This window comes from Leptonotus elevatus, chromosome 3 (genome assembly GCF_054856555.1).
Source record: "Leptonotus elevatus isolate MCC_2025b chromosome 3, RoL_Lele_1.0, whole genome shotgun sequence".
NCBI lineage: Eukaryota > Metazoa > Chordata > Actinopteri > Syngnathiformes > Syngnathidae > Leptonotus > Leptonotus elevatus.
This window is the reverse complement of record NC_141241.1, coordinates 14,026,994-14,054,081: the sequence shown is the minus strand read 5'-3', so window position 1 is coordinate 14,054,081 and position 27,088 is coordinate 14,026,994. Positions and strand designations below refer to the sequence as shown.

The following is a 27,088-nucleotide window of genomic DNA, read 5'->3' as shown; positions in this document are numbered from 1 at the left end:
TGAATGTCACACACAAACATTTATGAAATGCTTTACTTTAAGCATGTACTTATGTTTATTGCTCAAACACAACCTGTGCTACCTTTAACGTAACCAGCCGCTGTCAAGGTAAAGGATCATCTGCGGTCAAAATTAATAGTGTGATTAATCTGCATTAATACATGATTAATGCAATATTTTTTGTGATTAATCAATGAGTTAATGATTTCATTTTGACAGCACTAATAAGAACGAAAATACATTAATGATGTTTTCCCCCCTTATTAACTTATTGCCCCCTCATATATTTTCAATGAATTATTTGAATAAATTGGCCAATTCAGAATAAAAAACGTATGCATGAACAGTCCAGTTCCTCTCAGGTTTTGTACAAAAATTGTACAAGCCTTCAGTCATTAAGAAGAGAGTGCGAGGTGAGTCACTTCCTCCTCAGCCACCTGAGCAGTCAGCTGACAGGTGCAGCTGCTCCGTGCATGGGAGTGGCTGCATTCCGGATAGGCTGTCACGGCATAACCCACACGGCCAACACCGGCTGATTCACCTGACCAGGGGCAGATTCCTCACTCTCCGAAACGACGTCTAGGAACGTGCCAGGTTTCCGCATCGTTGCTTCAATCAACAGAAGGTGATAGATGGAAGTGAAAGGTTTATTGGGACCTGTTGCTAATTGAGCGAGGGCATGACAGGCAAATGTGGTGCCACGGGTGGGTGGAGCAGTATTGACATGCTATGGGAGCATTGGCGGAATTCCTGCTGTTATTCTGAGCTGGACTGCAACATTGGAATTTAAGTCTGTATGGAACGTGGGACCATTTACGTTAAAAAAATATATATTATACACGAGCTCACAAAGTGATCCCTACAGATGAACTTGCACAAAAATGCGCATACAAAGAGAGTGTGAACCAAAGTTATTATAGTTTTGGAATTTTCATTTTAGTTAGTTTTTATTTCGTTTTGAATTTTAGTTATTTAAATTTAGTTAGTTTTAATTAGTTTTCAGGGTGGTTCTATTAGTTTTTATTAGTTTTAGTTATTTAAAAAAATGCTTAGTTTTAGTTTTAGTTAGTTTCAGTATTAGTTTTTTATTTATTTATTATTTTTTTATGTGTATTACTTGTGCGCAGAGGTGGCAAATCCAGGTTCAGAAAGTAAAAACCCTGCCAGTTTGGCTTTAGCCATTGATGCTAGCTAGCTATCTAGCTAGCACCTGGAGTTTTTTTTTTAATAAAATTGGTGTGAACAATTGTGAGAGTTATCAAGGAATCGTGACAGTAAAAACAATGAAGTCCCGAGAGTCTTGTAATGAACGGTTTGCGTGTTTTGAGAGGCGCCACATACCACCTTTGCCTGAGTGGAATTCACAGCAAATATGCTTGTATATGGTACACGCCCACAAGCACACCATGATCAGGCAATTCACACAACAAACCACAACAAGTAAAACACCCTTGCTGCTTTTGTTTGGAGTCATCATGTTCAGTGAGCAAGATGTGACAAGTCAATTAGGTGGTTACACAACAAATGACTTTCCTGATTCACAGACACATGCAGGTATTTATGACTATGTGCGTTTCTTTGGAAATAATGTAATATAGATAATATAATGTTGACAGATGCTACAAGAATACTCACAGATATATATACTTCATTCTCTGCAAAAAAAGATTAAAATTACTGCATTTTACAAAGTCAAATCCAGTAGTTGTGAAATTCTTCTTCATTTATGACTTTTTTTAACCTCCCGGATCCCTCGCCATACACAGCAGAACCCTGGGTGCCATCTGTAACGTGTCTGCTGTACTACTGGCCAGCTAGGGCCAAGCTAACTTAGGACAGTTGGCCTCTTCAGTCCAGCGCCCAAGTTTGCAAACTCTCTTCATTGTAGGACAGCGTTTCTTACATAAAGCAGCTTTAATATAATGCTCACTAGCCGGCTAAACATTCCCATACATGCGCAAACACTTGCGGGTGTCCGCACTCGAAGACCGCACGTCACACGACGCTGTGCACTTCCCACATTTGATGTCATACGCGTTGTCACTCAACAACACCACAATATGTGATGATTCATTGTCATTGGAATCCGCAAATTCTCACTTGGCAGTTGTTCTTAATGGGAAATTTGCCAATTGTAATTATTTAAATGTTTGAAAACGCTGGAGTAAAACTTGTTTTGAATTGACAAGTATTTAAATACATGCCATTAAAAGGTTAAAGCACATACTTCCAGTCAGCGAGTTATAATATTAAAGAGGAAGCCATTTTAGTTTTAAATTTTTTTTTTTTTTAATATTGCGTTAGTGGAATTTGAGTTAGGCAGCAATTTTTTTTTATATCCATCTCAGGGGGCGGCCATTTTGCCACTTGCTGTCGACTGAAGATGACATCACAGTTGCTTAGGTCTCAGGTAACTACCAATCACAGCTCAGCTTCAGAAAACAGGTGAGCTGTAATTGGTCGTTGCCTGAGCCCAGAGCAATTGTGATGTCATCTTCAGTCGACAGCAAGTGGCAAAATGGCCGCCCCCTGAGATAGATAAAAAATGGCTGGATTTTGCTTCATAACTCATATTTCATAAATGTAATATTAATCAAAATGTCATGTTTAGACTAGTGAGGTCACATATAACATATTATTGTCAGGAAACGTTTAAGGTTGACTTCCACTTCAATACCCTAGCATTGGAAAATGATTCACATAAAATGATTGGAATTTTCTTTCATCCATCACTTGTAAACAGACAATGTCTTATATTGTGTCAGTATTGTGTCACTCATACCTCAGCATGGTCGCAAATCGACAAGATGACACGGCCTTTGAATTGCAAAAAGACACACTGGATTGTGGACACAATACATATTGGCAAACACATTTATTTAATCTGCCAAATCCCTAAATTAACACCTTTTTGGTGAGAAAGCTCCATTTGGAGCACGTCAAACCAACACCACAGCTGGCATTCAAGGGTAAAATTAATTACTTCAGATACATGTGCTTCCTCTCAAAGTGGCAGACTTATTTGCATTCGGGAACATTCAGCAGAAGTAATCGATGCACACACAAAATACGGCCAACCAATGACCCGGGCCCCGTCTCAAAGTGCCCCACCCCCCTCGTCCTCGCCCCCTTCCCCAAAGCCCTGGCGGCTCAGCCATGCATGGGGAAACAAACACAGGTAGCGAGAGCAAATCAGACGGCGACAAAACACAGAAACATGAATGGGGAGAATTACAATGATGGGCTGGATGAAGGACAATGGGCCTGGCATTAAACAAACGGCAAATCCCAGGATGGGGCTGCTGGGAGTACGATACAGATTACAGGCACCTCGTCCCCTGCCTGGGGACCAGGGGAGAGGCAGAGAAAAGGACACAATATTGCAAACTGACAGCTGACGTCTTCATATAAATGTATGAATTTACATTCCAATTAGAGGAAATTTACATCTTAATCACAGAGAGTAGTGTGTCACCCTCTCGGTTAGTGCGTTGCTACGGTAATGAGGTGGGATGCCGCTGTGCTCCCTCATCCAGACGGTGATCTGGGAGCAGACGCCACCTCCCAGTTATGAGGGAGCCGCGGCAGGATCCGCAATTCAGTCATATTGGTGGAAAGCTGTCTTAAATACCAACAAGGTGCGAACCGGCACCCGAGGATAATGTGCCAAATATGGAATTTGAAAAACATAAAACATATCTTAAATACAGTGTGATGAACCACAAGTGTCTCAGGCTGTCACTCAAGTGACAAGCCTTCAGGACTCCCAGGCATCCCGGTGCTAATTTCCATACTAATAATGGGTGTATCATCTTTAATGATTTGCACTTTGTTTTATGGAATTTAAAATTAATGGGGAAGTCATCTGTGAAATTAGTCAAACATATCGTGAGATCAGGTGCTAACAAAGGTAAAGTGAATGGCTGCTCTGGGTGGACTGTCAAATCTATCGTCAACATCTGTGTATCAAAACTTTTGGCAGATGACACGTTAGTGTTCACCGGAGGGAAGAAGCAATCTAGGAAGAATGTTTTGTTCAAGTTCGTTAAGCTTACAAACAAGGGAACATGTGGTTTGGTTGTACTTGCAAGAACTTTTGGTTTGAGGTTTCGACGCAAAAGTGGCAAGTCTGAACAGCGTCCTACATGCTTGCAGGAGGATAATAAGAGGGAAATACTATTGATGACAACTCCAGAAAAGTCAACATTTAATGAGAAGCTCATAACACGACACTGAACAATACGGATGTCCTGATCACATTCTTTCGCACCCAAGTCCGAGTCCTAGTCATTTGTTTTTCAATATCTGGCTATCCCGAGTCTTGATTGGATATCTCAGCAATGCAATACGAATAATTCAAAAAAAGGTATTACAACATGCTAACTTTTATAATGGCTGTTAAATCAGCAGTGGTTCAAATTAAGTAAACAATAAAATATTTTATTCTTGGATTTAGAAATTAATCCAATTAAAAAAGCCCATATTTTTTCAGACAATACCAATCAGCTGGAAAAAAAAAACGTGATCATCTTTCCCCATTTAAATAAATGCCATTAATCCATTCCAGTATTATTATATATTATATATATATATATATATATATATTGTAATGATGATGGACATTGCGCTGATCCTTCTGGTGTACGAACCTTGGCCAACTGGAGACAGTTTAATAGAGACATAAGCCTGAGTATTGTTCTATTATCTGTGTTGCTCCACTGTTTGTGTTCAAATGCCCGTTGCTTAAACGGTTATAACACACCACATCACCGATGCTATCCGTTAGCCTGTATATGGCGTTTTGCATTGTTTGTTAGCGTGAAGCTTAACGGACTTATATAATGCAAAGTTTTCTCATTTGAAAAACACATTGTGTAATTTTCTTTCATGCTTCGTTTATGAGTAAACTTCAACTTGGAGTGACAGTAAATCGGGTCACTGGTATCTCGAGACACCACTGTAGTTACTTTTGGATCAGACAACGTGCTAATTATAATTAGATTATCTAACAAAATAGACGGCATTAAAATACATTTGAACAACATTCAACGATGGAGGTTAAGAGGCCTGTTGTTCATCACCAACATTCTATCCGAGCAGGCATCTACTGATGTGAGTATAGACATCTGTAAACATCTCATGACTGGGCACAGATTATAATGTCAGATTACACCAGGCCACAACTTTCTGATGTGATGACTGCCAGGAAGGCAAAAACTCAAATGCATATTTACACAGAGCAAGAGGACAAGTGTGGTAAAAATGGGTAAAACATTGCGTGCCCAGAGTAGGCGTAGCATGCGTCCCCAAACAACACAACAATGTGGTGATATGTGGGGTGTGGCTGAGACTCTACTTTAGCCTGCAGGCTGTTTGGAGAGGATGCTACGATGCTGCACATACCCCCTCTGGCACTTACCGTGCATATTCTAACCTTGCAAATTGATTCCCAGAGCACCACAGCTATGTCTGTGTACAACTGTGCGCCTGGCAAACCACACCTCGTCCACACTTTTTGTGTGTATGTGACAGACAAATGAGATGCAGAAAGTTATTCCAAGAAGGTTGAAATAACAGAAAATTCACTTTTTTTTTTCATGGTTTAAGATATTTATGTTAACAAAATGAAAGATAGTGGGTGTATAACCTTTAAATAACCTTGAAAAAAAAATTCTAGACATTTTTACATCCTGTAAAGTGAATTCGCAAGATAATTGCTGCTATTAGCTAGATGTCTACGAGCCGAAAATGCCTCTTCCCTAGAAGCCACAATTTACGCAATGGCTCGGTGTTGCTATTTAAATTCCCAAGCGATGAGGCCCTGCCGCGGACGAGCCAAAACAGGAGCTCTGGAAGTCTGTTAGCTCACAAGCTAGCTGGTGGCTAGCGCCTGTTCTCATGGTATGAAAAGCCACATGACGACAAGGTGGAACATACTGGAGGCTTTACGTGGCTATATTTTTGTGGCTCAAATGTCAAACGCTGCTTCCCTTTTTTTTCTTCTTTTTTTTTTTTTTTACAGCGTGGTGTGGTTTAACATGTTCAGCGGACACGAGCATTTGAGAATGGAAACAAGGATTTTTTTTTTTTTTACGATTTTGAAGTTTAATTTGATATATTTTGCAAATTTTCTAACCATTCAAATTTGGCAGGGTTGTTAAAAGTCACTGTGGGGTTATCAAATTTAAAGATTTATTTATTTTCACTGTACAGAAACTTTCAATCCCCATTCACATAGACATTCAAACTGCTTTAATACTGTGTAGATGCCAGGCCAATAGTTTTATAAAGACACATTGTTTTGGACTGTGAGGCTGAGTTTGGGGTGTTCGTTTGGATTCTAGGCCCTGTATAAGGACTTCTGATGATTAATTCAATTAAAGTAGGAGGAACGCGCTGTCTGGAAAAAAAAATGGAATGAGAATGAGCAAGATGAGTTTGAGATAGTAAAGCACTTTTATGTGTACACATTGACCTTGCTAACACTCTGCCTACTCCAATATTCACCATGACACATGCTTTTGTGCTCCAGCCGTCGGCCATCTCCACACGCAAACCTTCCCCTCAATACGCACACTTCTCATTCTACAATTTGACTTCGCCAGCTAGCTTAGACTTGCACAGGAATCAACACTCAAAGTTCCACAACGCAGTGTAATGATTTAATTTTAATTTTGTGCATTACGTCTTCATTATTCCTGCAAGACTTGAAAGCGTTCAAAAGATGAACATCAGAAGCTCTTTCTGCCGTGTGCTATGAGATCTGTCTAATGAGGTACGCCAAATGAGATCCTTCCTCTTTTTGATAGTAAGCAGATTACATCTGATATAAATGAAGTCACTCAGCAAGCCAAAATGTTGAAATCTGAATGTGACGTATGGTTATATATATATTCTGATGAATTTGAGCTTTCGTAGGATCTTTTCCATAAAAATCAATTGTGGACACTGTGCAAAACCATTAACCTTAAAGTGGTTTTGGAAGAATAATTTCACATAAGTACATTTGTGCATTCAGTGTTATCATATTATAGGTCAAATATTGCTTGTAAAAGAATAAGCATAGAAGAGTGGGGGTGGTGGGGTTTGGGAGGGTGAGGGGGATAACAATGGCGACGACAAAGCAAAAATAACTGCAACAGTCCAATATGGCCAATCACATAAATTAAAAAAATAAATAATAAAAATAAAAATAAGTAAGACTTGATACATACAAAATGTTCAAGACTTGACAGAATAATGTACATATAAGGAGGAAAAAGTGCGCGTGTGTGTGTGTGTGTGTGGGGGGTTCATAAGAATTCGCAGACTAACATATGGAGTAACCTTTGTGGCCTTCCGGGACTTGGGGGCGTGGTGGCGGGGATACATTGGGGGGGTCTAACGCTCGGAGGACCGTAGGCACGCTAGGGAGAGGTGAGCTGTCACCCCCCATTAAGATCACTGCCTGAGCTATGAAAGGGGGAGGGGAAGGAGGAGAGCAGACAAAAAAAAAACTGGTTCCTTGCTAACCGCCATCGAGAGCCATCCTCGGGCCTTCAGAAGCCTCGGTCTACAGTTGCCTCCTGGGAAACACTTGCACGCAAGTCTTCGTCATCCTGGGCTAGCAGCCGGACTAGAGTGTGTGTGTGTGTCTGTATATCGGGGAGCCAGCAGCTAAGAGGCAGGCTGTGTGTGTAGTTGAGCTGCATTAGCAAAACGTATCGACATTGAGTAACTAAAGTGAAACTGAACATGGGTTTTTTAGGCCCGCCCCTAAATTTTGTCAGTGACTCATATCTGTATACCTGGTGACTGACACTCGCACACATACTAATGGGAAAAAGTGCAACCTCTTGTGTTTTTAACGAGAAACGAGGTTTTGAGGTGCCACAAAGACATAACCTGGGCTGATTGGCAACCGTGGTGGGGGGGCATTTTGCGATTATTTTCACGTGACAGATGCATACTGTATTGCCTACTTCAACCTCTGAAAATATACATAATGATCGCACCAATAATTTGTATCTTAAGGACATTAGATGAATGAATGAATGAATGACGCTTTTGCACCTCCTCGGTCCAATTTTGCTTTGTGATAATTTCATCTTTCTCACAACGGTTATTAAACTGCCGTGCCATGTGTGGTAAATCAGTTGCAAATTTACTTCCAGCTTTCAAACTTTGTGGGCGTGTTTGTGCTGGTATATCATTAGAGCAATATCCTTAGTGAATAGGATGTTAACGGGGAGCAAGCTGCGATAGCAGATGTGGAGCAATTGTTGGCGCAGTAAGCGTACGCAGCGTATTCTTAGCGGATTTGGCCTATAGAGTAGCAGTTGTAGTTGACACACCGTTTTTGTGGAAAAAGGCACTTTCCTTAAAATTCAAAACTTAATACAGAGAGTCCTCGAGTTACGTCGACTTTACGGCGCCCGTGCCTCGTCCGTAGCATCTTCTTTTTCGTTAATTTCTCACAGTAATTACACCATTTTAAAGTTATTTAAAGTTGTGTTGCTGTTACTTTTAGGAATGGACGTCCATCGAGCAGGTCGGCTCATTTGAATTAGCTCCGCTCTGCCGTCCGTCAGCAATGAATGTCCGTGCGGAAACACAAAATATTGGTTCTGGCTCTTGCAGGTCGCGCAAATATATATATATTTTTTTATTACTGTACAAATAATTTTTATTTAAATATCGACTTTAACGGTGAAATCCGACTTAAGTTGAAATCCGGGTTACATTGCCAGCGAAAACTCTTAAAACAGTTGGGTAAAAAATAACCCAACTATGGGTCAAAAATGGACCGATCCTCTACTGGGGTCAATTTGACCCAACTTTGAGTCAAGAAATTGGTCTTTTAGCGTAAAACAACTCATAAATATTGGTCAGATCCTTTACTTGGGTCAAAAAATTGGATCATTTTGTATAAAACAACCCAGAAAGTTGGGTCAAATTGACCCATAAAGTGGATCGGTCCATTTTTGATCTATGATTGGGTTACTTTTGACCCAACTGTTTTTAGAGTGTAGGAACGGAACTCCGCCGAAACTTGAGGACTCCCTGTAAATGTAAAAAAAAAGAAAAAAAGACGACATTGTCAATCCAATCATTTTGAATCAAAAATCTATTCTGAATCAGAATTTAATCGAATCATGAGAAAGTCAGATTCCCACCCCTATTGTATGTGTATATACTTTGTTGGCGGCGTTGGCTTTGTCTGGCTCGAAGTCTCGCTTAAAGAAACGCCTAAATCGTTCGGCCAATCAGATGACAGTGTCGTCACGGCCCTCCTCAGCCAAGTCTAGAACCAGGTTGGAAGAGATTCTGAGGAACGGTTCCATTGGAACCACACAGCCTCAAATATGTGTAAGGGAAACCACACAGGGCGGAACCAGGTTATTTGGGGATATAACTGGCACAAAGGAAAAGAGGCTAACGGTCGTCCATACAGTGTAGACGAAGCTTGCCTCTGATTTGACCTTTAGTGTGAGTTTTGGTGAGCACTGCTTAGGCGCATTCTGCTCCCCAGATCCCACTCCTAACACCCCTGTCACTCATCATCACTCATCATTGTTAGAGACAAAAGAGGAGTTTGGTTAAGCCACACACTGCAGTATTCTCCCACACGGAGACTCCCCCACCTTCACACATAGGAGGAAAAGGTTCGTCAGATAACGTATAAAAAGAAGAATCATGTTCCTATTTTTTTGCTGGCGAAAGACAACGCTCCGATGTCACACACTTGTGGAATGGGTCACAGTTTTCCATACGGTGCCATCATCTTGCCCTCTAACTTACCCTTTGAAGTGCAGACTTGTTTTTTGACTGGCCCAATGACTTCTCGATGGAGTGTAATTAAAGCCTATTCAGGCTTCTATGCATGCCGTAACTATCCTCCATCCTCTGGCCTGGCCTTTCAATAGCCACCTGTGAACTCTGAAGGACAGGGACACTTGCCCTTATAAAATTCATGAGCACCGACCGCTACATTCAGCTGCCACATCGACATCGCTCAGTGGCTGAAACCGCTTTAAACAACTCTGTGTTGACTGTTGTGTGAATCCTTTTTAAATAGAAACATATTCACAGCAGCGGGGGTTAAGTAGGTCCCGTGATTAGCTGAAACAAATGCCTTTATGGTGTGCTTAGAGATAAAGAGAGAATCAAGGGACCCAATTTGTTTTCATTAAGCGAGGCCTCATTCAGAGATTGCTGACAGAGAAGGTAGAAAAAAGCTAAGTGAACACTGAACAAGCATCACAAAGCAGTTTCTGTGGAGCAACTGTCGGATTAAGTCAACACACACAGTAAATTCTATTTGCGTCTCAATTTAACCGAAGCTTCACATCCAGACTCATTATGATAATCGTCAGGCTTCGTAGCACATGAGAAAGTTAAGTTTCTTTCTTTATAAAATCTGACATTTGGCATGTTAACAAATATTTAAAGAAAGAAAGCTAATCCCTGCAGTCTCAGTGACAACATTTACTTTGACGACACAACATCAGGCAGTTCTACAAACGTCGTCAAGCATACTTAAGTTTAAGAAGTCTGGGGGAACTTTTAAGCCCATTTTGCACCAAATGATTCAACCTGTTTCCACATTCCCTTTGTGAGCTTGTAAAGTATATTTCTCAAACGTCATCCTGGTTTTCTTCCCATTCAAAGCAATTCCATTTCACCATAAACACTGAAGTCACAATCCCCCATTATCTAATGAACGTGTTAAACTCTGCCCTACCCTAACCAAGGGAAGTGGCATAATATTGAAACAGAACCCCAAAGAAAGCAGGGTGGTATAGGTTGGTATTTTGGGGAAAAGCGGAAAAGCATGCACACATATACTGTACATATGAAACGTAACGCGTCTGTTTGTTTCTTTTCAGTGATGTCAATTGCACTTTTGTGTTAGATATAGCAAAATATTGCTAAACCCCCACCAGACCATTAAGAGTAATCAAATTCAAAAGAAACACGGCAAATAATGACTCCGCCTCTTGACCCCCCTCCCCTTCCAGGACACCGAGTGTGAGAGTGTGGGAAAGTTATTTTTAGGAGCCAAGCAGAGAGCTTTCCTGAGTTTGATGCTCCTGCTCTGGATCAACATTCCACCTTTGAACCACTCTGACCACAAAACTTTGTGCCCATGATGGCAACTTTCATTTTCTCTGCACGGATGGGGGTATCTTGTTTAATTCACAATAGGGCAACTTTTGTGGTGCGAAATTAATGAATCAGCTATTCCACTGGTAATTTTACTGCTAAGCAGTCATCGTGGCCTTTATGATATAGTGTGTATATGTAAACGACAGCATGTTCTAGGGTTTCAGCTAGGGGTGTGCTAAAAAAAAAAAAAGATAGGTGAATATATCAGTGCGGGCCGCTGCACAATAGACGTATCGATACGGAGGGGTCAGACTCGATATTGCACATTCATTTATAAAGTATCCCGACGTGTCTCTGAACGCTCAACCAGGCATCATATCGTAAGGCTGCTGGCAATATCCAGCCTTAGTTTCAGCACAGTTGAGGGTATCATGCACTTTTCCATTCAGGCAATTATTTCTTTGGACAATTTCACAACTGGAAAGGCATGGTGTTCTTTACGATACAGATATACGTGTGAGTATGTAAACCAGAGCATGTTCTCGGTCTCAAATACAAACCTACAAGGATTAATTTGTGCATGTCTAGTAGTAGGCTTATTCAGCGAGAACGCATTTGAAGACCCAAACAAAAAGAGCAAAGACCTAAGGCAACATTGTTATTTTGTAAAGCCGAAAACAATATTCAGAAGCCTAAAATCTGACGAAGACCTAGTTTACCACTAGGGGATATGATTCCCCAGTCACTACCATTATGCTAATGACAAGCCCCCACTGCACACTCTTAAACATAGCCTATAGTAGTGCGAGACCCCAACGGATGCAGGGTGGCGTGCAAGTTACAGTCTTGCCTCGCCTCGAACTCGCTTTAATGGAAGCTGAAGACAAGTAGGGCTACTTTAATCAGGACTGAGCCCAGTGTGGCCAGTCTGGTCTGATGGGGGCTGAGTGGTGCATGGACCATGTTAAGGGTTCACTGCTCACCGATGAAACAGCTTCACTTCCAGGGCGAGTTGAGGCAGACCACACTCTTACACAGTCTGGCAGGAGCCGCAAATATGCCCACTTTTGTTTTGCTTTAATGCTGTCCCTTTGTGAGACACAATGTTTTGGCTTTGTGTTGATTTATTACAGAAGGCAGCAGATTTGGCAAAGAACCAGATATGTTCTTCGTGTTGACTTAGCTACAGCAACTGCTACAGCAAAATATCAACCAGCCTCTCTGAATAATTCATTTTTGATTTTTTGTTAATCGCTAAAATTAAACACGCTTGTGTTAAATGCATTTTACTACAGTATTCTGATTTCTAACTTCTGTTCTACAAAACTGCAGCCATGAAGTTGGGTATATATAGAATTCAGATAAAAGGCAAGTCAATTGGAGGCTACATAATGTTGATATTACAATGAAACAAACCAAAAGCCAAGTCTTTGTACCCATGATACACCCAACTTAGCAGAGTCCTACCAAGCTGGGCGCTTTCAAACACGCATGCACATTTGCAGAATAGATAAAAAATTCCTCTTAAATAATAGATGCACATCGGATGTATGTTGTGAATATTTTTTCGGCCGAGGCGTCCGATCGCGTGCCACTGGCTGGCCTGCGCAGCGCTCTCTCTCCTCATACATGCACAAACCATAAGCGCACCTCATTCCAAAATGCGGCAGAAGCCGGTGCGCAACCAAGACAGGAGGTATAAATTATTCACAGAGAATATTATTTTAAAGGTCCATTCCCATCTGATTGTCAAAGAGGTAGGCGGAACACTGGTAGATTTCCGCAGAACCAATTTTGTTCTCTACAAGTAGTTTAATGATGTCTAGTAAACTTTAACTTAGTGACCTTCACTCAAACAATACAACATAACATTATTCATATAAAACAATTAATTTAAGTTGATTTTCATCGAGGCCTTTTGACTTTTTAGTAATCTGTGACATGCATATCTGAGCATGCATGGAATACAAACATACAAAAATACAAAAACAAGCCTGGAGGACCGAGTCTCTGTCTAACTTGTTCTGTATATTCCATAATTTCTTCTTTCCATTGCCTTTTCTTTTCCTCTCAATAATGTGGCTTGGTGCCTCTAAGGAAAAACCCTCATGTTAATTAGACCTGACCTGAGAATCACTTAACTGCTCCTCAATGCTTATGCCTCCACCCTCCTTCCCCTCTGCTTCAAGCCTTCACTCTGTTCGCTCTCACATAGGTCCATTAACACCCTTGCCTCTGCACCCACAGGCTGCGATGGGGAGGGGGCACGCACAGCCACCGTCTTAAAAACGTTTTAAGGACATGCCAAGAAACATGAACCTACTCTATAAATTCTAGAACCTGTTTTGTACTTCTCCTGAACAATATCATCATTTCTGGCTCCACTCATAACAAGGTTACCGTTTAACCTGGCAATGGCCAAATTGATAATTGTGATTCACTCAAGGGAGTTCTTCACATTATCAGTCTGGGGCTGCTCCACGGTGATTTGCTTGGGAGAGACGGCACATGCTGTACAATACTTCGAGCTGATTGGACGATGCGGCATCTTGTGCACGTTTGTTTTGACCAATTACGGCAACGGATGAACATGCCGTCTTGGGTCTCGTCCACTGATCTATTACTGGATAGTTGATAGGCCAAGACTTTTGAAGCCACGAGGCCGCCATATTACCATGTATAGGCATACAATCCTATACATTTACACTATAAAAATTGGAGAACATTTGAGACAGTACTTAGTAGAAACAGCATGATTTATGATGTTTTAAATTTGTTAAACAGAAACAAGAGGATTTGCGACATTTTGCAACTTGTCTTAATTACATGTATGAATCAAATGCTTAATGATGTTTACCTGTAATTCAACAAAAGCTGCCTCTGCCAAATCTAATATTGGGGTCTAAGGAATTGAGCGATAAAAACTTGTTCAAAAAAATAGTGACCAATTTACTTATGGTTTTACGGTTAATTGTTTATGGCTATGTGACTGTAAAACATAACTTGTTCGTACACCAATGTAAGTCATGTGAGAACTTAAATTTCTCAAGTTCAACTCTGTCATGCAAGTTGACATTATTTACATGTCAAAACAATGCAATTAGGCCAGGGTAATACACAAGAAATAAATCCATCACTTAAGAAAATACAAGCAAAATCCCATCAATGAAAACCTCAAAGCAAGAGATGAAGCTTGTCAGTGAAACAGACACCTCAAACATAGCCTCAAACAGAAGACTAATTTGACACAAATCCCCATCTTACACTGTATTTGACCCCGCGACCTGCCTCTGGCACCCCAGTACCCAACAGGCAAGTTGCTTGTCAGTTTAAAGGGTCAAACAAAGGTAAGAGCAAATGTAGCTGCATACCACAGCAGAGCTTCATCCTTAAAGCATCTTGTGTTGTGAAACCAGTGACGGAAAAGACAGAAAGTTCTCATACAGACAGTATGCGCGTTCAAGAAAGTGTCAGTCACGTTCATTTTCCTCGCTGGTTTCTCAATCAGCGTGTGACTGAGACCACCCTATGAATGCTCAATATCTATGAAGGCAAGGGGTGAAGAACTGTCTGCATATGCGTGTATGAGAATGTGATAATCTTGTTTAAACACCTAGCACTCCTCTACCTGCTCAGACAGGGCCATGGGTTAATTCTGTCTTCAGGCATCATGGCTAATAATTGCACATCAACCGGAGTTTGAACTCTCTGACACATCAGCAGCTACCATGGTAACCTTATCACACAACCAACAGAACCTCGTGCAGCTTGCGTTTGTCAGAGGAAGCACTAAAACGTGTTCAATTGACAAATAGTCAATTAATTCTACTCATTTAGTAACAGCGTGCGTCATGCCGTCAAATGCAATTCTTTTCCGCGTTCTTAAGGTGCTATGTGATGGACGTGTGAGTCAAAAAGCATTTAGGAAATTAGCATGACTCTATGAGCAGCTGGGGTGACGGGTGTCTGCCTGACCAAACTGGTGAGGAGCTAACAGTGTCAATTGTTGTCAGTCATTTTCAAAATAAACATCAAAAATATGTCTATAATACGATTCCACACAGGGAGCGATTTCAACATCCCAAAAACTTGAGCAGCAGAAGTTTTTGTGAACCATCACCAATTTTATCGACGAGATGTTGCCGCAATGGTGCATTATATGGCCCAAGGCAGAGAAGTCTTGTAGCTTGAGTAAATGAGGTGATTAGCAGGGATGGTGTGGGCTGTCACGCGTCAGACACTGGGCTTAGAATCCAATACATGCGTCAATCAGCAGCCCACCGAGGCAGAAGACCAACAGGTCAAACATATAATAAAAGCTACCGCATAGCCAGAGTGAACAATCACACAAATATATGCCCTCGCTGCGGTAATTTGACAATCTCTGTCTACATCCACAGTACACCTAATCAATGTTTAAACCACTTGAATTCAGTCAAGAGTAGGCTGAAGAAAATGAACTATACATTGCATTCTGTGTTCATATGGACATGGCCTTGACTGGAGGTACAACAAATTGTTCTAAACCTGACTGACTCTAGAGAAAGACCCAACATGCATTTAACATTTGTGTCAAATCCATACAATTTTATTTCAGCCATTTTTTAAGCAGAGTTCACCTTATTTCCAGCAGTTTCAAAGCAGTTGGACTTTTTTTGCTTTCTATAAATTAAATTAATATAGAACATGGTTAGCATTTTGGCATGGCCCTTGACATCCGTTCCTGTTTCTCATGTGGCCCATTTAGAAAAATTTATATCACAACCCTGCTCTCAGCCGTACCCCCCTTGGCTATTACAGAGGCCTAATTGAAAGACCATTGAGGACTATTCATGTGGTCAGAAAAGGGGGTGAATCAATAAAGATTGGAGAAAGGAAAGGATGCGTAGTAAACGCTGGCAGAAAATGAGAACGGTTTTACTGTAAGGATATGGGGAATGTTTAGAGGGGTGAGGATTCCTTTCCTCCACCTTACCTCCTGCATAAAACAAAAGGACTCACTAAGTGCCGGGGACCAGAGGGTGTGATAAGGTAATGATAATGTAATGAGGACCAATCATCGGCCTGAGCTAAGAGCAGGGCTCCTTAATTTGCCTCCAAAGTAGTTCAGTGAAAGATTATGCTCAGTGGAGTGATGTGACAGTAAAATAATTGATGACTCCCTAACAAGAAGAAAAAGATGCAACGAGGATGAGGAAACCAGAAATCAAAATGATAGAAGCACATAAAATATTGTTACCTACTATAATTAAGTGCCTTAGAATGGCCACGCTAATACAAAATATTTATCTAAAATATAAAATGTTTTTGGGCAATAGTGAAGACTGCATGTAAGTAAACTATGTGAACCACCAATGGTTCATTTTTATTCCATTTCATGAAGTGTTGCAAATGGTACAAAAGAAGCAAATCCATGTATCTATTTTCAAATTTTTAGCTGGAAGACGGCAAACAAAAAATATGCTATTTCTTAAAGACCGTACACAACTTAAAGCACATTCTAAGTGTTTGTTCCTTGTTTACTGTATGTCTGCACGTGGCATGTGACTTTCCTCTTTTGGAATCCACAGGGTACACCGTGTCACTTTTTTAAGATGTCATGTTATTTATGAGGCTTATGCAACTATGGCATTATTGTTTACAGACCCTGCTGTCTGATATTTGCTTTTGGGTTAACTCACAGCTGAGTACTAGTTGAATAAAACAGTAAGGCGGCACATACACCTTCTGTTAAATTATTCAACAATTCATTTTTTGTTTTACCTCAAACTGCCACCGATGTTATTGTGCAGTGTAAAATGAAATCCATATACAGTAGATGGGAATCTTTACCACTCTTTTGGAATCAGCTTTGACTATGAATGGCTGCAGCAGTGTGCAATCAATAGCTTCACCTTCATTTTGTCACCCAATAGCGGACAAAAGACTGGTCAGCAGAGCTTGGCTAATTTGAGAGACTCCTCATTAGCTGCATTTAATTTCAGTTTCTGAAGAATACTTATCAATATAGAATTCTTAGTAGCTAAATAATAAGATATACTATTAAGTAATTACATAAAACCTATTTTACATTTAAAAAATGCAAAAAAAAAGAGAAAATTTAAAGAGAAACTGAGGCCACATATTAAAATAAATGCATCGGGGTTGGGTGCACGATTATATTGATAATACAGCAGGGTATACCAGCATTGTGAAACGTAAAACGTAAACTAAAATGTTTAGGTTTTGTTTAGTGCAAGCTGAATATGGATATACTGAAATCAAATTTCAAGATAATTATCACAATGTAAAATTCCATGTTACCATTATTGAAACATACCGAACAAAGTAGAGAGAGTAAAATGGCAAAATCTCAAAACACTATCAATAGGGGGCTGGATTGTTTGAAGTGAATGGTTTTGCAGGAAACTACCGCACTTCTGTTTCTGTTACACATTTGGGATTAGTTCAATCAAAGTGTGAGCAAGACGACCGCAAGCTGATTTACTGGAAACCACATTGCTGATAACTGTCTGAATATCCATTGTCATATTTTTGTCACGCTTCTTGCCAGATTATTAGAACATAATGAGAATAGAATGATATGGTCACTTTTAAGATGTACTTATACTTGTACATATATACTATATATTCAAATATTTAATAAAGCAGTGCAAAAAATTGACCTATGATGAACCTTCCATTTAAACCAATACCTTTAAACTTGGCAAAAGACACATTTTGAACATATTCGAACCCACAAAAACTGTAACAGTAAAATATATAGGCAATAGTACGTAATGGTGTTTGTGTGTGTGTCCTTAAGAGGCGGGGCCTGGTTAATTGGCATATGACGTCGGTGAGTCTGCAAGTGAATGATTGGCCATTACCTGTGACCAACAGCAGCGGAGTGTGCCTTCCAATCATGTGTTTTGATGTTCTCATTGCATTCAACAAATGACTAAACATGAGAGCCACGAGAGGGCAATGCAATCAGTAAGTAAAACTCTGTAAAAACAATAGCCCCAAAAAATCTGTCTGCAAACGATCAACTGCAAAATAATGGGGAACGCTGTATTACTATGCATCTGTTAGTCTTCTAAGAAGGGGCCTTCTGTCACTGTCTGGCTATTATACAGAGAAACTAGCAAACTTAGGGTGACAAATAATGGTTTGAAAGCTAAAGTAAATTGAACAAACAGACTGACTACCTACTGGTGTGTATGGCTGCACGAGCTCTTTAAATAGGTTTACTTCATATTGATATATTTATATAAATAAGTAAATGAGCAAATGCAAAAAGAGTTGCCAGTAGGATACAGCAGCACAAGTGGCCTTGACGACATACCTCAATGCTGAACTGTTTCCTCTTCAGTTTAAAGGCCAAGTCCTTGTGGTCAGGCAGTTGACTTGCAAGACAGTTGAGGTAAGGCACCTGGCGTACGTGGAGCAGGCCTGGGACAGATTGAATCTATAAGCGCAAAGACTTCAAACAAATTGGAACCTCTAAAGTCAAATGCCCCTGAGGTCATACCATTTGAAATATTGTAATTGCAGATCAAGATGATTTTGATTCCAAGCATTGCCTTTTGGGTAAAATGTCAACTAACATCCCAGAATAAAGTGTGCTCCACCTTACAAGTTCCACTGTATCCCCAAACTTTTATGAGTACTTGAAGCATATTTTTAATCAGTTTCTTCAATAATCCTTCTCCTCATTACAAATTCTGAAAATTAGCCGTGATTTCCGCAGTCTTTTGTTAGCAGTTGATCTTGCAATCATCACTTTCCTGTATGTTAGGTTGCCTCCAAAGCTGATGACAATTAAGAATCTATGCTTCAAGTTCACAATAATAACTTTTTCCAACTGTGTACCAACACTTGCCAGCTCGTTCTTTCAGTTTGTGGCGCACAAGTGCCCCAATGAAGCAAATTCTACCTGGCAAAGAGCAAGGTGTGCGATAGAAAACGTAGATAACGTCTAAGTCAGAGGAAGCAGTGCTCGTCATTCTTCCGTTCCTTGACGGCAAAGTTACATTTGGACACAACTGGAAAAGTACTGTACAAGTTGGTTGGTGTAAATGAGCGTGGGAGAAAAGTAGAGGGATCAAGGGAGTAATGGAGAAAGGAACACAAACAGAGAAAGTGGGGGATGGTGAGCTCTCTCCTCTGTGCACTTGGGTGAGTTCCCCTTGCCTGATTTGCGGTGACAGGCTTCCCAGCATGCTTTGAGCAGCCCTGAACTGCTGCCGCAAACACGCGCACACTCACGCACACACACTCGCAGTCATCTCGCACTCATACCAGATGAGTCTGCACCCATGAACACACTTCAAAACAATTGTACACGTTGATGTAACACATTCTTAACACAAGCAGAATTATTCGGGCTGATCAGACAAAATTGTATTCTTTCGAAACAATAAGATGTGCTTATTCTAATAAAAAGGATAAAAAGAAATATGTGCTGCAATGATGAGCAATATATCTCTGTTAATTTCACATCTTCGTTTCAAAGTGAAGGGATGTTATCACTTGAAAAGGTGTTGCCTAAATAAAACATGTTGTTAGACGAAACCAAAATCTGCTACTGAATGTTTTTACTTCTTGTCTCAATCGGGGCTGTCTAACTCCAGGCAAGGGAAGCGGAGAGGGAAGGGGGGGGGTGAGAGGAAAAGCGCAAAGAGTGAGCGGGAGAGTTCGAAAGGCATGGCTAAAAATACCCCAGCCGCTTATTCTGACCTTTATGCGTGGAGAGTGTGATAGAGTGATAGAAAAGAGGAGAAGCAGAAAGGAAAAAGAAGAGATGGTGAAACCTCAGTGCCGAAGTGATGGGGAGGTCCGGGATTGCAAACTCTGGCCCCCTCCCCTTTTCTTCAGTCGTCCATTACCGACGTCTCCTCCCCGACTGGAGGCGAGGAAGACTTGCCCCCATTTATTAGCAGGGCATGCTGGCCACGGAGACATTGAGTGAGGGATAGAGAGATAGAGGCAGAGAGGAAAAGAGAGTGATGGTGAGAATATCGATTCCCCAGTGTTGGCCAGCTCTGCTCCAGAGCCTCAGGGGTATGGGACTGGGGATGGTGAGGGGGCGAGAGAGGAGAGAGAGGAGAGAGAGAGGCTCTGCTGGAGGGAGGGAGGGGAGGCAGTGGACGGAGGGGGTGAGGGTGCGAGGAGGAGGGGGTACAGCGTGGCAGCTGAATCCCCCCCGGCCTGTCTACTGAGGAGCACGTCTGATTGAGCAGCAGCACACTAACGCGCACTGACAGCCTGGCCTGCAAGGGGGCTGCCCTGCCTCTATCCACAGCCCGGCCAGAGCCCTAATGCACTGCCTGTGTGCATGTGTGTATTTGATGGAACCGAGACAGAGAGATAAGAGGGAGTGTGTGTTCTTACCATGGTAATCTTTGTAGAGTGGGCTGGTCTCCCTCTCGGAGCCTTTGAATGATTCCAAGGCGATGGCATTGTCACATAGCCTGGTTATGCTGCCCATTAGAGATGTGTTCTGTAGGATGGGGAGAGGAACACGGGCAGGTAATTAACAGCCTCCTGACGGGCCACCAGTGTTACAATTAAATTAGGTCATCATTCCTGTGGCCAGGTCACTCCAGGCCTTGGGCTCAGGTGAGGGTGATGTGAGATTGAGGGTTTAACAGATGAGGCCAGAGCAGACGAATGCACGTGCACTGACAACACACAGTGACACATGTAGTGATGTAAAAATCTATGAGAAAAATTCCATAATGATTTCACCTCAGTATATAATCCCAAACCTGCTTGCAGCAGGAGAGGAGAGAGGGGAAATGGAAGCAATCATTCAAAGCTTGATGAGGAGAGCTCCCCCTACTGGTTGGGTCAGGGATTTGGAGAGCATGAGAAAGGTGAGCCAGAGAGAGTGAAAGAATGAGTGAGAGAGAACGAAAGAAACAATCTGGGGGTGAATACAGTAGGTAGGAAGGAATATGAACGTGAACTACACAAAAAGGGTGGAGGCAGAGAATAACAGGAGTGGAGGAGGGGAGAGCGAGGGACATTGGGATGGTGGGAGAGAGGGAGTGCTGCATTATTAATCCCTTTGCCTCCTGAATGATTCAAATCCTTCTCTGTGTGTTGGCTGCCACAGCCTAATGCAGTTTTCATGCCTTCATGTCTTTTTCCCCACTCTTTCTTCAGCCTTTTCATTTTTGTCCTACTTTTAAAGAATGCACATCCCACCAGCCAAGGCTGCTAGCACTTACGGGGTATCTGAGGTCACTTGCACGCATGCAATTAAAAGCCTGTGTAAGTCTGGCTACGACAAATTATTTACAACACTAACTGTGGTCAATAATGATGGACTAAAACTTTGTATATTCAGGCCTTGCAAGGGCACAACCAGCGGTGGGTAGAGTAGCCAATTTTTTTTACTCAAGTAAGAGTAGTTACTTTCTATATAACATGACTTAAATTAACCTGCAATTTCTCTGAGGCAGGGGTGGGTAGCTTGTCCAAAATTTGTACTTAAGTTAGAGTACTGTTATTTTAGAATAATATGATTATTTTCAAAAAATGTGGTCTTCCAAACAATTACTTGGCTCAGTAACAAAAATACTCAAGTACCGAGTAAATTCTCTTCTAAATGACAATTTTTTAATAGATATCATAAACGTCAAATAGACAAAAATATCAAATAAAAATGTGCAACTTGCCCAATAATATGACTTCAGATACAACTATTGAATCAAATCATTAAACAAAATGAACAAATTATTATATAGGTTATCGGAAAGTGACTCATTTGGGCGCGGGGTTACACGGAGATTGTATGTACTCATGGGACTTCCTGGTTGTGGCTCAGTTTGACTGGCAAAGACTGGTGAAATGGAGACAATCGTCACTACGTCGTGACACGCGTCTCTCTGACAAATCAAAATCAAAATAAATCAATCAAAATAAAGACCTGTAGAAAAAACACAAGAAGTGAGCAAAATTTGTGTTTGTAAAAAAGTATATTGCCTTAAAACTTGTCTGACAAGTGCCATTTTTCCAAAAAGTTACTTAGGGAATTGTAACAGTAAATTTAAATGTAAACCCACCTCCAGCCACAGCTATTTCTCTTTTTACTGAGGGTGACAGATGAGACTCCTTAGGAGTGACTCAAAAGTCCCCAAAAAGAGAAATAACGTAATAACGCAAGGTTTTATATTTCAACTAACTATAATGCACATTTCTCTAAATTGTCTTTGTACATGCCTTTTCTCTCATAAGCAACCCAAATGTAATAATACATTACACCTTGGATTTCTGCCATTGGTTATTTCAGCCTTAGGAAAAACATAACTATGCATAAAGCACAATAAATAAATAAGCCTCAGTTCTAAGGCTGGGGAATTAAAACAAGTATATGCAATTGTCTTCTCCAAAAATGTGATATTAAATGGGAAAACAGACTGAAAAAAATATAGTATTTGATGAATACAGTAATAGTAATGGTTAGTTCATTAGGTCCTATTAATAATGTTTATATGTACTATACTAAGCTGGGCTTCAACAGTCAAATCCTGACTGTAGGTCAGGTAAGCATATTAAAGTAACATTAATATAATTCGCTCCTTAATATTGCGTTCTTAACCTTACGTCATGTCATACTAATTTATATATTTTTTTAAAAACAACAACTAGCTGGCATTATTAGCCCACCGCTACAGCCTTTAAGATGACCAACACATCATTTCAACACTTCTCTCAAGTTACATTTTGGTATAATTTATCTGGATGTAGCTCATAAATTGGCAAGTGCGTGTCTATGCATGGGTCAGAAAACCACTTAGCCTGACAAGCAGGTGATGTGTATGTGGACAAATTTTAAGGGGAAAAAGTGTGTGTGTTTTTTGTAAGGATGGGTGTGGTAGCAAGCGATAGTAGAATGAAGTACCACCAGGACAAGCCTAATTAATGTTTCAGATGGAGTGAGGCACCGGGCTGCTCGGAGAAGGCTTTCAACGAGTGGCTCAGCTTTCCAAACTGCTCAATAATGAATAGTGGGACCATAGCGGTGTTGGCCAGTTAGACCACTGCTATCGCTCGAGACGGTCTTTTGAGGTCCAGACTTAGCTGACTAAGCTAATTATAAAATCAAAGACCGTTTGGTTTAGAAAACATGAGAAACTCAGTTGACATATAACATCCACTCAAGCTGAACTATAGTCTGGTGATTACAATCAAATTCTAAAGTTACGCCTCAATGTTGGCCTGGTCAGCCAACACCTGATTCAAACCTAAATTTCCCTCCTCCTCTTCTATCTCCAGGGTGGATGAGGAGGAGGACATAGATTAAGGGGGTTTGGAGGCCAGGCCGGATGGGGGACTTGGGGACCGCTCCCACCACAGCTGACATCTGCTAGTTAGCCAGTATACCTTTTTTTGACGAAGCCAAGGCCGTAGAGCACTGAGTACATCGGCGTGGAGCCAGAGCATGTTGTGACAACACAGCTGTTCTCAAAGTTACACTTCTCCACTCATTATTGTCCTGAAAGTTTGATAACGAATATGAACATTACTAATGTTGCTCTACAGAAGAACGATGCAAGAGTTCATGGATGGGCTACAAGTTACAAGATGTTAACGGCAGAAAGTCTCAATTGGCTCCTCTGGTGACTGTGCCTCTTTGGTCTACTGTCCGGGGGAGGTCTGTGCTTTGCCATATGCCTCAGCAGATGACTCCACCTTCACACTGAGAGGCCAGACTGGACACAGATTCATGTTAGCACACTCCCACAACCCCCTTCTAAAACACACATGTACACCCCGAGACACAACTACCCGCAGGGATATTTATAAGACAATAAAACACATGCACACAGTTTTCAATTTGAAATAGCTTGATATAATTAAAAGCAAGCAAGTGAACATGAATTTAGATGGCTCTGCATGGAGTGCTCACTGCAAACAGCCTGTTGAAGAATGATGTGAGAGGAAGAGATCTTTTGCAGGCTTGAGTTGAGCCGCAGTAACACTGATCCACTGAGTCGAGTGGACACCCCCTTACACATGATTTCAAACTATGTGCACTGATTGTAACCCATCCGCACACAAGCAAACAGTCCATAATGGATGCATCAGGTGAAATATATCAATCAGCAATTTTTTATTTTTTTTTATCAAACTATAAGATGTCATCTGATATTATCAGTTTATACTTGATCTGATGTCTTACCTGAATGAGATGTGAAGGCACAGTAACTACTGCAACTGAGAGTGATGACCTCAACAAAGCCCGCAGCCCATAGAGAAAGGTAGTGAGGGCGTGGCTGTGTTTTGGGTTGCCCTGGCAACACAGGTCATCATCCCACAGAGGTGAACCGAGGGAGTGAAGCCCGATACGCAGAATGTTCCGTGACTTTGTCTAAAATAGGCAAAACAAAAATATAGGAAAAAGCACTAATTAATATTAACACATACACATACTACACAAACCTCCAAAGTCAGTGCCTTTATTTTTGCTGTAGACTGGGCATATAAGGCTTGTGTTTTTGTTTTCAGGGTTATTCCTTTCTGTCCCCTCCCCTTTAGCAGGCGAAATGCATGCTCCATAGGGTTTAAGTCTGGAGACTGACTATAAGGCTTAAATGCAGCTAATTTTAATGGAAAATTACAACTATTCACTTTAATCTAGTTTGAGTATCTATTCCAATATTTTTTATCTTGAAAATGAGGTGTTTTGTTACAAATACAGCTTTCTTCAAAGCGGTGTGTCAGATTCAGATGCAAATATCTGGAAATGAAAACTGAAATAAAGATCTTGACTCATATATTCAACTTTTGATTGATGTCAGTCGACAGCAAAAATGAGAGAATCGACTGTTTCAATACTTCTGTAAGCATGTGTACATTCTTTGCTACAAATAAATCAAAACACATTTGGAGCACAGAGTTCCGCCAAGGCTGAATATTCAAAACCTTTGTATAAGCTTACCGATTACATATGCTTGAATTGCAATCAACACTCAGAGTTGAAGCCAATTTTAACTAATACATTCTTCTTTGGCCTATGTTTCATTCTTCCACAAAATTGAATAGAAATCTGTCATATTTGTTTAATTCTACTCATAAATGATGATTAAAACATCACCAAGTCAGCAGATTAACAAAATAACAATATTGATTCAAATGCAAGTTCACAGTATATAAGAAGAGTAACAGCTTGTCGTTTTTAATTATAGGTGCTGTGTTTTGGGTTGTACTCCCAAACTCCATATGAGTCTGGACAGTCGGCTCAGCAGTACAGACGATCGCAAAACAGTGCCCAAACGTGAGTGGACACAACTGCCCAATCACAGAGGCCATCTGACACACGCACAATGGACCTGTCAGACAGGCTTCCAATATGGCCGCCACCCAGAAACCCCAGCACATTCTTGGCACCAAAGCCAGGCTCGACAGCCAAGGGGGCCTTGGTAAGGCTGGAATGACTTCCCTTGAAACACCCCACCCCAAAACAAGGGATCAACGGTATCCCACTCCTATGAAGACGGAGAAAAATAGCAGTGGGAAATATATCACTGAAAGTGAGAGAATGGAGAAGCTTGTCCAAAACTGTGAGAGGGTTTTAACCTTTAGTACAATTGCCTTTTATTTGGGGTTTCTTCGAGATGTCTCCTGATTATTGAGGTGAGAGCCACGAGTGATTTACGAAGCTCGGCTTAAATCTGCTGGCTTTTTCTTTTACGCTTCTCCTTGCCCGCTTCAGCCCTCCTCTCCTATTATGTAGACCCTCCCAAAATTGCCTCCACCCCACTCACCATCACTTCCTCTCCTTACAGTATGACCTAAGATTCGTTAGGAGAACTATCACAGGAATCTAAGGAAAATAAACCTTATTGTTTGAGTTTTTTCACAGTTGGCTCATAGTTTCCCTGCGGAGGGACACTGGGAAACTACACAAAAACAAATAAATACTTCCTGTCTTACCATAAGCTTTATATGTGTATGTGGGTACTTGTCATAATTAGATATACCCTCTCTTTGTTACCAGGCGAACTCAGAGCATCAAATGAGACTCTAATTTGATGAGTGGAGCGCAACAGGGGGGGACTTTGGTAACATGAACGTTGCTGTGGCAACATCAGAAAGAGAGCCCAAGCGTAACTCCTACACTTTAGCCTATAGAAACATTGCAGGAACTATTCCAGTAAAGTACAGCCAAGGGCAAGAGGCTGCCGACCATATAGGACATTAAAATAATACCAGCCAGGCTCACAGTCCCGTTGCTTACGCCCATCCCACTTTTCACAAAAGACCCCTGAAATTATGTTGGAAGAGAATTTACTAGCATAAACGTTGGCCATTGAGTTGGGTGGAGATGGCTACTGTTGGTGAGAAGTATACATAAACTAATGTGAATTTACAATTCAAACACATTTTACTAGCAGGTGTGGTAAGACTTGATCTTTACCAAAAATGAATGCAGGTCAAATGCACACTTGCAACCCATGTCCCAGTTTACTGCATTGTTACATTCCAAATAAAAAAAGAAAGAAAGAAAGAAAGAAGAAAAAAAGTACACAAATGTTAAAGGGGACGTCAACCTTAAACATGTTTTGACAATAATATGGTATATGTGACCTCACTAGTCTAAACATGACATTCTGATTAATATTAAATGAATGAATATGACTTATGAAGTAAAATCCAGTCATTTTTTTATCCCTCTTCACTGGCCCTAAACCTCTTCTGTAAGTATCACGCCTTTTCACGGCCAATCACAGCTCACCTGTGTTCTGAAGCTGAGCTGTGATTGGTTGTTACCTGAGACCTGAGCAACTGTGCTGTCATCTTCATTCAACAGCAAGTGGCAAAATGGCCACCCCCTCATATTGCTAAAAATGGCTGGATTTTGCTTCATAACTCATATTCCACAAATGTACGTACTAATAATCAGACTGTCATGTTTAGACTAGCGAAGTCACATATAACATAACATATAATATATTGTTGTCAAAGATCTTTTGTAAATGGATCAGGATCATTTCATGGATGTGTT

General features: G+C 40.9%; 1 protein-coding gene across 1 annotated transcript in view; it reads right to left on the bottom strand.

The window, feature by feature from the left end:
- The window catches only part of elp4 (elongator acetyltransferase complex subunit 4), a 62,113-nt gene that overhangs the window by 16,274 nt on the left and 18,751 nt on the right, over positions 1-27,088 (bottom strand). Inside the window, exons 7-9 of the mRNA XM_086070611.1 lie at positions 24,263-24,451; positions 20,464-20,572; positions 18,416-18,522 (exon numbers count right to left, since the gene is read on the bottom strand). Of these exons, the coding sequence (XP_085926737.1) occupies positions 18,416-18,522; positions 20,464-20,572; positions 24,263-24,451 (405 nt within the window). The remainder of the gene's footprint in view (positions 1-18,415; positions 18,523-20,463; positions 20,573-24,262; positions 24,452-27,088) is intronic.